General features: G+C 42.3%; 1 protein-coding gene and 1 pseudogene across 1 annotated transcript; both read left to right on the plus strand.

Annotated features, from left to right (window-relative positions):
• Nucleotides 1-5,467: 5,467 nt before the first annotated feature.
• Nucleotides 5,468-7,545, plus strand: LOC106511023 (zinc finger protein ZIC 4 pseudogene; annotated as a pseudogene).
• Nucleotides 7,546-8,484: 939 nt separating this feature from the next.
• LOC106511022 (propionyl-CoA carboxylase alpha chain, mitochondrial) lies at nt 8,485-11,943 on the plus strand (the record flags this gene model as incomplete). The annotated part of the gene is given in 10 exon segments (XM_013999759.1): nt 8,485-8,588; nt 9,150-9,227; nt 9,508-9,555; nt 9,871-9,939; nt 10,031-10,144; nt 10,306-10,359; nt 10,904-11,035; nt 11,432-11,468; nt 11,658-11,736; nt 11,841-11,943. Coding segments are annotated over 10 exon segments (768 nt in total), but the record flags the coding sequence as incomplete, so codon positions are not given.
• Between the last annotated feature and the right edge of the window lie 521 nt (nt 11,944-12,464).

Consider the following 12,464-nt stretch of genomic DNA (forward strand, 5'->3'; position numbering starts at 1 on the left):
ACACACACACACACACACACACACACACACACACACACACACACACACACACACACACACACACTGACAATAGTGTCTGTAAATCCGTGAGATCCGTGAAGACAGCAGCTTCCTGAAACACACAACAGAGCTTTAATACGATATCTGCCTGTAAGGATCCCCCTCCATGCTCATGTGGGCCCAGTTCCATTTCTGCCCTTGCTTCCTTTTCACTTCACTGTGCCCTTGTTTCCTTAAGGAAACACAGTGGCTTTGACAGGAGAAAGAAAGGGGAGATTAAATACAAAATGAAATTGTTTAGGTGTGCTCAAGATGTATTTGCCATCACTGGTGTGATTAAACACAAACTTGAAGTGTTCCTATTCTCAACCATTACTCCTCTGCTTCTGCTGCAAAGTTTTTATTCACTTCTTTTTCCGTGGCTTTGGAAAGACCCATGCAAAAGTGCACCGAAACATCTGGGAGAGGTTTATTCTAATGTGCATGCATAAAATCAGGTTTAATTTAATTTGATTTATTTAGAAGGGACAATGCATGATATTAACTGATGTTTCTGTAAATGCAGCAGAATTAGCCAAAGGTTGTTTTTCATCTGTTGTCCCAGGACTTGCTAAAAACGAGAGGTTCTACAAAACATGGTTGAACGTTAGCTGTTTGGAAGTCGGTGATCGTTTCTAGTGTTTTGGTCCTCCACACCTGCTTTTCTGTTGACGCAATTAAAAAATTAATCACGATAAGTGTGGCGTTTAGACAACAATTAATACAAGGGATGCACTGATTTGAAAATTTCAGCCGATATCCAATATAATTATTGCTGTCATGGCTGATCACAGATATTTACCGATATTACACAAACACACAAATTATTTATATGTACTGTATATACACACAAACACACTTGTGTCTTTTTTCGATACCATAAATAAACGACTAGACCTCTGACATGGCTCTCTTCTTAAGTTATTCCTGGCTGTGCAGCGTTAATATCACTATCATGATCAAACAGGTACAATTCAACCAACCATCTCTCCTCCCAAAACAGAAACACAAAGCTAAAAAGTGGGAAATCAATATTGGACATTAATATTGGCCCAGTTTTACATATTGGACTGATACTGATGTCAATGTAGATATATTGTGCACCCCTAATTAATACTGTATAATGTTACTAAATGACAGTTACACTTGCCTGTTTTTGATTCTACATCAGTTCCTGTGTTCTGAAATTATACTTACAAATCATCCGTCGAACTAACTTCTTCTTTTTAACAGGTTAAAATGGTAAGCTGTGATTTCAAACCCACCTTTTCCACAAAGTGCAGTTGCAGCAGATCTTTAGTAACACAACATGCCAAAGGCCCCACATGGGTACATGATAGCGAGAGTGCGTCACACACAAAAATACGTGGCAATTGTTGCCAGTTTTTCTCACAGTTAATTGCACATGAAAAGATTTTGCACAACCCTTGCAGCAAATAGGCTTTTAGCTCTGATTTTGGAAGAGGGTGTCGACTAAGCCCCTTCGTTTATTGGCCAATCAAATTGCAGTTTGTTTGTGTTTTTTTTTTTTTTTTTTTTTTTACAAAAAAGACTGAAGAGAACTGATCAGTGACAGAGAGATTTACATCCCTCACGTCATGTATCAAAACAAACAAGATGGCGGGCCTGGTCCACCTTGAAATCGAACGATTTGATTGAAAATGGTATTGCTATTAAAACAAATATGAAATTTTATTGTTTCAGGGTGTTGTTACACAGATATGAGGCCTCTCAAGCTGAAAGCCTGATATGAAAATATTCCCAGCGTCCAGTGTTACCAGATGTTGGAATGACTGCACAGCACAGCTGAAACATGTGAACACTGTTTAGAGTAGATATATTTAAAGAACCAGCTGCAAAACAAGCCAAAATCATCCCCCCTCCCTCCTCTGTGTTGACAGTTGGTATGAGGTGTTTGTACGGATGTGCTGTTTGTTTTTGGATAAATAAGGAGCTGTGCATTATAGACAAACATCTCCAGATATCCCCAGGTCAAATCTCTATGGACCCCACCAAAGTTACTGCCGTCCGAGACTGGCCCAGACCTCAAACCCGCAAACAGTTACAACGTTTCTTAGGTTTCGCCAATTTTTACAGGTGATTCTTTAAGAACTTTAGTACCATTGCTGCTCCCCTCCATGCCTTAACCTCAGTCAAAGTCAAGTTCTCTTGGGGAGACCTGGCCACAAAGGCCTTTAACAAATTGAAAGAATTATTTTCCTCTGCACCCATTCTCCGGTTTCCTGATCCTGAGCTCCAGTTTATTGTAGAGGTTGATGCCTCTAACACAGGTATTGGGGCCATTTTGAGTCAACGGTTCAAAGATAACAAAGTTTACCCTTGTGCCTATTTTTCTAAGTCTCTGTTCCCAGCAGAAAGAAATTATGACGTCAGCAATCGTGAACTATTGGCAGTCAAGTTGGCCCTAGAAGAGTGGCGACATTGGCTGGAGGGGGCCAAACAACCTTTCATCGTCCTCACTGACCACAAGAATCTTGAGTACATCAAGACTGCCAAAAGACTTAACCCACACCAGGCCAGGTGGGCCCTTTTCTTCTGCCGCTTTAATTTTTCTCTCTCTTACAGACCCGGGACCAAAAACACCAAACCTGATGCTTTTTCTAGAGTCTATAAGTCTGACCTGACCAGTGGCAACCAGGGAGAGTTCATCCTGCCGGATGCTATCCTCCTGGCCATCATCCAAGTCGAGAGGGAGGTCAGGGAGGCCCACCAGAACTTTCCCCCTCCCATGGATTGCCCGGATGGTAAGCTCTTTGTTCCTGCTCACCTGGTTACTAAAGTCTTGGAACTATGTCACTCCTCACGTCTGTTTTGCCATCCGGGAATAACAAAGACATTACAYCTAGTTAGGTCCCAGTTCTGGTGGGGTTCCTTGGAAAAGGACGTTAGGCAGTTTGTTGGGTGCTGCACCCAATGCTCCCTGGCCAAACCCTCTCGACGTCCTCCGGCGGGTCTCCTGAGACCACTCCCCATTCCACCTCGGCCCTGGTCCCACATCTCCATGGACTTTYTAACCGAATTACCTCCGTCTGAGGGTAAGACTGTGATATTAACCATTGTTGACAGATTGTCCAAGATGGTGCATCTTGCTGCCTTACCCAAACTCCCTACGTCCTTGGAACTGAGTCATGTTTTCATGAGAGAAGTATTCAGACTTCATGGATTTCCTAAAGACATTGTTTCGGACCGAGGTCCACAGTTTGTCTCAAAGTTTTGGAAAGAGTTTTGTTCTGTGTTGGGAATAACCCTCAGTCTGTCTTCAGGATTTCACCCTCAGACGGATGGCCAGAGTGAAAGGGCCAATCAGATGTTGGAGACCCGCCTACGTATCCTGTGTGAGGACAACCCCACTAAATGGGCTGAGAACGTCTCCCTGGTAGAACACTCCATCAACGCCTTACCATCAAGTGCCACTGGTCTATCCTCTTTTTACGTCATATTGGACATCAACCACCGGTGTTCACCACTCATGAGCATGCTGCCCAGGTGCCATCTGCTCATCGGGCCGCCCTCCGCTGCCAAAGAGTTTGGAGAGCAGCCAGGAAAGAGCTCCTCAAGTCCTCCATTATTGCCACCAAGACAGCCAACCGCAGAAGGATTCCTGCACCCCTGTATCAGGTTGGAGACCGTGTATGGTTGTCTACCAAAGACCTTCCTCTGAGGGTTGAGTGCCGGAAATTGGCACCTCGCTTCGTGGGACCCTTTCCTATTTCCAAAGTGGTGAACCCGGTGGCTGTCAGACTCAAGCTCCCAGCATCCATGAAGGTCCATCCTACTTTCCATGTGTCCCGGGTCAAACCTGTTGTGCAGTCTAGATTTGTGCCCTCCTCCAGGCCCCCTCCTCCCGCCCGACTCATCGACGGTGGTCCTGCCTACACAGTTCGTAGACTGCTAAAATCTCGCCGATGGGGACGAGGCGTTCAGTGTCTTGTGGACTGGGAAGTTACGACCCTGAAGAAAGGTCTTGGGTCCCTGCACGCCACATCTTGGACAAGTCACTTATTAAGGACTTTCATCGAGACAATCCTAACCAGCTCAGTCTCCCCAGAGGTCCGTTAGGAGCCGGACCTTAGGTGGGGGGTTCTGTTATAGTTTTAGGTCAAGTTTTAGTTTTGTRTTTGTTTTTATCTCATGTCATGTGTTTTTAGCAGCTCTTTTCCTCAGCCTTGTCACAGCCCTGCTCCCCCTCCTTCACAGATCCTCAGGTAATCAGCTCATGCAACTCACCTGTGTRCCTCTGTATTTAAGCCAGCAGTTTCCCTCAGCACTCTGCCAGTTTATCATCAGCCAGTCTATGATTCACCAGCATTCTTGTCCCATGTCCTGTTCTGATCTCGGCTCCTCGACCCCCTTCTCTTCCCTTGGATTACCGCCTCTTGCCTCAGCCCGTGTCAGATACCTTCTGCCATCTGCTCTTCTGGTAATGACCCTGTTTCTGTTTCTTGGACTCCTGCCCCTCGTCTCTCCCTTGCTCGGCACCACGACACCTCAGACTTCCTGGTTCTCGGCCCCTGCCTGCCTCCCGGATTCAAGAGTTAAGTTTGCTCCTCTTAACCTGTCGTATTCTCTGATCCCTCTGTGTATGAACCTCGTCTGTCCCTGGACCCCGAAACCGTTTCTCGGACCCGCAACGCTCCCAAGGATTGTCGGTGACGTCATCGTGTTTCTCTGGAACCAAACTGACACAGTCGGTGTTTCCACACGGAGGCTCCCAGTTGACACCAGGTTAGTGGCTAAAAATACTAGTAGTATTTTGTCCCAGAGTCTTACAGCCACTAACCTGTTTTTTTCTGTGTCCAGAGAACCGGACCCACGCACCTGGGTTGTTCCAGCTCCACACCAGCAATTTTAATAAAATTTGTAAACCTTTATCTGTTTTCGGGTTTTTATCAGAGCTCAAACTCAGATCCCTAACACATTTATCTAAAAACTTAAGTTTTTTTTTTTATAATTCCAATAACTCTGCAAGCATTTTATATTAATATGCTATTCATTCAATCAGCTTAGCTCATTCGTTCTGCTCTGAAAAGATCTCACGCCTCAGAAAAGGGGTGAAAGAGGGACTTATGGAGTTACAGTAAAGAGGAATTCAGACCAAAGCATTGCAGATCCACTTTATATACACCCTAACAGTTACTTAAATGTAAAGAAGGATTAAAAGCATAAAATGTCTGCTTTAAAGTATTCTTATGGACTTCTTTTGGGAGTTTTTTCACGAATATGAATAACAGTAAAACTACTTCCTGTTCAAATTTTCTTTAATATTGGTTAATCTGGTTATTAAGTTTTTCTTTGTAAAATCAGGTTCTCTGAACACAGCAAAATTCGGTGAAGCATTCTTCATTTACTTGTTTTTGTTTMTTTACCAGGTGAGAAGCCATTCCAGTGTGAGTTCTGTGAGCGCCGCTTCGCCAACAGCAGRGACCGGAAGAAGCACTCGCAGGTTCACACGGCCTCAAAGCCTTACGACTGCAAGGCTCTGGGCTGCACCAAGTCCTACACCCACCCCAGCTCCCTGAGGAAACACATGAAGATCCACGTCAAGTCGTCGCCTACCTCTGATCCCCAGGACCTGTACAGCTTCGGCCGTCACCAACTCCAGCAACCCATCCTCGAACCCCTGGACCTTAAAATGAACCACTTCTCTTCGTCACTCGCCAGCAAAAACGCTCACTTTCCTCTGCTGTCGGCTCACGAACTGAACATGGGCTCGGCCAGTGAGGTGGGGAACAATGTGCTGCTGAGGAGTTCGTCTCCGGTGGCCATGCCTCTGGATCTCTCGCTGTCGGGCCTGAAGAGTCAACTGACTCAGAAGCAGCAGACTGGACGAACCCCCCGGAGGAGCCAGCGATCGGTCAACCCAGCCTTAACCCAGCTGTCTAACATTAAGGAGTGGTACGTGTGTACTAGAACTACAGCGCCACATTTCCCACTCCTTCACCCGGACCACATCAAATCAGAACGCAGTGACGACGAGGAGTACGTCACGTAAGACAGTGGCAGTGACTTTGGACATGAAACAAACATATTTCATATATTCAGAGCCAGGTCAGGCCTGAACAAGCAGTTGTATGCTTCATCATCAGCGGCCCCTGGATTAAGGTTCTCATCAAACGTGAAGATTTTTGCAGTTTCACATTAAAATAAGTCGGCTCTGAGACTGGGTTTATGTGTGGACAAAAGCAATGTTTGAAATGATGCAAAGAATTTCATCATTTTGTTTATGAAACAAACGAAAAAAAATCCATTMAAATTTTTAAAGATGGATAACTAACCCGAACTAATGACGGGGGCGGGTTGATCCAGGGCCGTTTTGTTTACTTGTTCGCSTGCTCTAAAACTGTGTAGAGGGGCATCTGAGCAGGGTGACGTCTCCAGAGAAACAGAGTATCGACCAGTTTAAGGGCTATACCTTGATGGAGCATCGTCAAGGGTTAGATCAACGCTGGTGGAACGAAGTGTGAGCAGGTGGGGGCCAGAAGGGTACCTTTGTGCTGAGGTTTCACCATGCATCCTTGTGTAAAGGTTAAATGATCCGATGAGAAAAAAGTATAAACGGATGATCCGATGAGCACTTTGTGGCGATGACGGAAGCCTTTAGTAACAAACTGTTGATGGCAACTTGTTCCAAGTATTAGGCCACATTCACCCTGGATGATGAACCTGCTGCGGTGTAAATGATTAGCCAGGACATGGATGGTCTTTGTAGGGGGATGGCGCCGGGGTCTAACGTTATACATGACAGAACCTTATTGGTCCTTGGTGGTTTTGAGAATGCAAAAAATGTTTGTATCAGGGTCATTGTGGTTTATTATTGTTGCACTGTACCCCATAATGTGGCGCAGTCCTACATCGAGACAAGGTCATGGAAACAACCTAGCTCAGATGTGATCGTAGCAAAGGTCCAATACAGTTGTGCCAGGGTGGGCCAATAGAGCGTCTTGGGAATGTGGAAGATAGTTGAAAGTATTTGGCGAGCACTCAGCAGCATCTCGATTCACAGTGAAGGGTCCAAAGTTGCCCCACTCTAGCAATGTCCCAATAAAATGTACAGTCCGTAACGAGCGTGGTAGGGTCATCATCCGGTGTGAAAGGGGGCCTTCACTGTGATCGCAGACTCCTCCAACACAGTATTTAGTGATTTGAATGCATTCGAAGAGTTTGTCCAACCCTTCATTGCACTATTCAAGCCTCTCCCTTTTACTTTTTCTATGGACTTTTAAGTGGTTTTCATTCCTTGTGTCTGTCTCCGTTCAGATTAGAACTCTGTCAACCTCTCGAGAAAATTATCCTACATCTGTCACACAGAAATGACTTGTGTTCTCCGAGCTGTTTTAAAATGATTATATGAGATGATATTGTGCTAATGCTGCCTTTTTGAAATGTCGTTCAGCCACAGAAAACATGTTTACTTTGTGACATCAGGACCTCAGAGTTGCTCTACTAATGAAAGCAAAGAATAAAGTCTTCTAAACAGCTTTCTAATCAGGCTGAAGTTTGAATTTGTCAAATATAATATGCTAAAGTAAGACTGCTTACCCATCTAACCTGTGGATAACCCTTCACATGGTGCTTTTCATTAGATGGCAGATAGTGATTGGACAGAGTCACAGTTTGGTGATCTTACTCAGTTTAGCAAAAATGATTTTCTCAAGCTATTACCTCATTTCTGAAAAAATACACTGCCCGGTCAAAAAACAATCACCACCACAAAAAAAAAAAAAGGGGTCACACTTCTAAAATTTTGTTGGACTGCCTTTAGCTTTGATTATTCTCTGTGGCAATGTTTGGACAAGCTTTTTTCAATGTCACAAAATTTATTTCCATCCAGTGCTGCATTAACTTTTCACCAAGATCTAGCATTGATGACGGTAGATTCTGACCTCCTTCAGCACATCCCAAAGATTCTCAATGGACTCTGTGGAGCCAATCCATGTGTGAAAATGATGTCTGCTCCCTGAACAACTCTTTCACAATTCCAGCCCCATGAATCCTGACATTGTCATCTTGGAATATGCCCGTGCCGTCAGGGAAGAAACATTGATGGAATAACCTGGTCATTCAATATATTCAGGTAGTCAACTAACCTCATTCTTTGAGCACAGATTTGCTGGATCTAGACCTGACCAACTGCAGCAACCCCACATCATAGACCTTAGTTAAATGCAGATGGTGACTTTTTTTTTTGGCCATGCAGTGTAAATTACTACATTTTTACATTCAATTTACTTACATTTTACACAAAATCCTAACTAACTAACTGACTAAAATAATTATAATGATTATTACTACATAATACAATAAAAACAGGGAAAAAAACCGCTTTATTAAAACCTGTATTTCAGGGTGTTTTTCAGTGAAATTACACGTAAAGCCTGAAGGTGGCAGTAGAGCAGCTGCACATTTGAAGGTCGTTTTAAGAGCAGCAGAAGAAGAAGAAATCGAAGAAGAAGAAGAAGAAGAAGTTGGCCAACATGGCGGCGCTGTACAAGCTGTCTCTGAATCTGGACAGGCTACTGTCTGTGAAGGTGAGCTCAACCTGAACACTTCAGTGAAGAAAAACACAAGAACAGCTTGCAGCGTCCAAATGACTTCATGTTTCTGGGAAAAAAAGTTGGAGAGTTTACTCAGTTTGAGTCGAAACGAGCGTAAAAGAACTCGGTTATGTTTCATTAATGACACACACAGGGGAGGAAAAGTCTGACTTTAGGAAATTGTTTTATCAAAAGAAAATCTTTCCATGTATTTAACGGCGTTGGGCTTTATTTTGTGCTTAAACCGAACACAAACGAGCTGATATGTAGTGAACCAGCCATAACATTATGACCACTGGGAGGCTGTGTGTCTAGGCTCTGAGGAGACTCCAGTTCACTCCAGTTATTGAGTATTTATTATAATGTATACTCTGCTGACTCTTGGCTCCAACATCTGAGTTTGTGATTTTTTTTTACCTGGCCGGTTCAACCCCTGATTTTTTTTCTCCTGGTTGTGGTTTGGAAAAAAATATATAGAAAAAGTACCCCGAATTGCATTTGTCAGTTTAGTTTAGTTTATATTTCTTAGAATTTAATGTGTGTGGTGTTTTTCAGTTTGCTCCATGCCGGTCCGGATGCTGTGCAGTGACGAGCCGAGCTCTGTACTCTGCTGTTGTTAATACCAATGAAAAGGTAAAATAAGAGCCTCTTTTTCTTTCTTCCAGACTGTGGGAATTTAAAAAAGGTAAACAATTAACTTATTATTGTTTAAAAGTATTTGGATTACTCTTCTTTTGACCGTCAGACAGCTGAAGTTTAGATTTGGATGTTGGAGAAGTTGCTCCGACAGACACTTGCTGACATGGCACTGATGTGTGAAGAACAGCACATGTTAGCTGATGTAAAATGAAGACCAGGTTTATAACAGCTGTGTTAAAAGGGTCACGTTCACTTGTTTATTTTCCCTCCACAGACTTTTGATAAGATCCTTATCGCCAACAGAGGAGAAATTGCTTGCAGGGTAAGACTTTCCAGCTCACTGATGCTTCTAGGAAATTGAAATTGTTTTATTATTTATCTTTCTGTTCATCTCTGAAAATTGTGCCATAGAGGTGAGCATGCATGACCTCTGAAGCATCCTTGTTGTTATTTTTGTTATGAATTAGGGTTGTTTTTATTTTTGTATGGCTTTAACTAATGCTGGAGCAGAGAATCAGAAATCTTGATGGAAATGGAAAAATAATGTCCAAATTGGAGGTGGTTCAGTGATCAAGCATCGGCACCATTAACTATCAATATATATATATATATATATATATTTTTCCCTTCCTGTCAGGTGATGAAAACATGTAAGAAGATGGGCATCCGGACTGTAGCTGTTCACAGCGACGTTGACTCCAGTGCTGTGAGTCTTCAGCTGCGTTCACTAAAAACGTTTTATACTCTGTAATTTAATTCAATGTTTTTGAAGTTTGTGTGCCGTCATGTGTTTTAAGGTTCATGTAAAAATGGCAGACGAAGCAGTCTGTGTCGGCCCCGCCCCCACCAGTAAGAGCTACCTGAATATGGACGCCATCATGGATGCCATCAGACTGACTGGAGCTCAGGCTGTGAGGAGTTACTTAATGTACCTTTTAGTACAGTTTGGGATGTTTTTCTTTTTTTCTCTTTCAATAAGCAGTTTAAATTATTTTGCATAAACTTATATTTTCAATTTTATTAAATATCAAAGTTATAATATTGCTTAGAATATATTTTGTTCACTTTAAAGGTTCATCCTGGATATGGGTTTCTTTCTGAAAATAAAGAATTTGCAAAGCGCCTCGTGAGTAACAAAAAACCTTTGTTCTCAATTTAATGCTATACGTGTGTGTGTGTGTGTGTGTGTGTGTGTGTGTGTGTGTGTGTGTGTGTGTGTGTGTGNGTGTGTGTGTGTGTGTGTGTGTGTGTGTGTGTGTGTGTGTGTGTGTGTGCACGCGCGCATATTTAAATATATTTGCACTTTTTTCTTTTACAACTAAGAACTTTCAGAAAGTACTTAAAACTGCTTTTTAAAATGTTTGACCTTCATCATGTATTGTCTCTTTCACTTGTAGGGTTTTATGTATCAGAATATAATAAAAAGGGTTTGACAGTTATTCAGATTTAACATAAAAGTTTACAGAAACGTGTGCAAACAAAGGCGAAGTGCATAAGCAGGGAGAGAAAATCCAAGGCCTCTCTTGCTCCTTGTATCAAATTTAAGAGGAGGAGACTGGGACCYTATCAAACAGCTCTTTAAACCTCTTTGTGCACTTGTAGTGCTGCAGTATCACCTGAGCTATCATTCATTAGCTGCTGTAAATATCACTGTATTGTTTTGTTGCCAGGCTGCAGAGGGTGTGACGTTCATCGGCCCAGACACTCATGCCATCCAGGCCATGGGGGATAAAATCGAGAGCAAACTGATTGCTAAGACAGCTAAGGTCAACACCATCCCAGGATTTGATGGAGTTGTCAAGGTACACCTTCACTGCAGAGCATTAAAGCATGTGTAAACAATAACAAACAAGTAATATATCTGAGATTGAAATTYAAAATAGGTTAGGAGTTCCTTCACTTACAGGCCAGGATGCTGAACAACTCAAGTTTGATGAACATTTTTTCAGCCTGTCTAAAGATGTTTAGAATTGTTTCTGTGGACATTTGTTGCTTTTTAACTCCTCTTTACTTCAGTTATTTTCAGGCCATTTTTCCTCAGTCCTCCTGACTCAAATCTAATAATTATTCAGGTTTATAAACGATCCTAAACCCATCAGATGAACCTAGTTTTAAAGTTTGGGCTAAACATTTCAGGTGGGGTTAATAAAGACTGTTTTGAGTTATCATTAGTAACCATCAGGCTTTTTCTGCTTCAGACTGCAGAAGATGCTGTGAAGATTGCACAACAAATTGGTAAGTCCTCATTTTTCTTATTGTCTTCATTTGGAAAGATAAACCACAGAAACAGAGTATTTAGTTCTCATTTGTTTATTTAACCCTTTAGACTGCATCAGAACTTTGTTTTTTTTTATTTCTGTGTGCAGAACTTTCTTTTTTGTCACAAAAGGACATATTTCTGACTCTGTTTCATTTTGTCACTAGGCTATCCAGTAATGATCAAAGCTTCTGCAGGAGGAGGAGGAAAAGGGATGAGGATTGCGTGGAATGATGAAGAGACAAGGTATTATGAATCAGTGTTGTTTGTTTGTTTGTTTGTTTGTTTGTTTGTTTGTTTGTTTGTTTATTTTTAATAAAAGATTGCCAAAACTGTTTGTTTCCTTTCAGGGAAGGTTTCCGTTTCTCTTCCCAAGAAGCTGCCTCCAGTTTTGGAGATGATCGGTTATTAATAGAGAAGTACATAGATAATCCCAGACACATAGAGATTCAGGTAAGCCATCGTCATTTCAGATCAGAACATTCAGGGAACCATGAAGCAGAAAACATTGGGCCTCATGCAAAAATATGTTCGTATTCTTATCCTAAATTTCTCTTACTTTTGTTCGTACAAAGGGTTCGTACGAACATGTCACYTCAGATTCAACAAACTCTTCTATCTTCAGGAAAAGTGTGTAAATGAGCTGCGTAAACTGATGAATGCGTATCAGCTGCTCGTGCACGGGGAGAGGTGATTTACATAACTACCACCCCAAAAACACCATATACTGTAAGGATATACGTTTCCTGCCCCACATACCAGGAAGTGTCCATTCATAAGTGACATCGCAAAGTAAAAAGAAGAACTTTACGAGATCGGAGATTCAAGTCCTGCTCTCACAGATCCAGGAAAAAAATCTGTAATTTTTGGCAGCGTCAGACCTGCTAAAGCATGGAATGACATTCCTCAAAACATAAAGTCCATTTCAAAACTACAGCCCTTTAAGAAGAATCTTGTCTGCCATCTGCTGGACA

This window comes from Austrofundulus limnaeus, unplaced genomic scaffold (genome assembly GCF_001266775.1).
Source record: "Austrofundulus limnaeus strain Quisiro unplaced genomic scaffold, Austrofundulus_limnaeus-1.0 Scaffold2455, whole genome shotgun sequence".
Taxonomy (NCBI): Eukaryota; Metazoa; Chordata; class Actinopteri; order Cyprinodontiformes; family Rivulidae; genus Austrofundulus; species Austrofundulus limnaeus.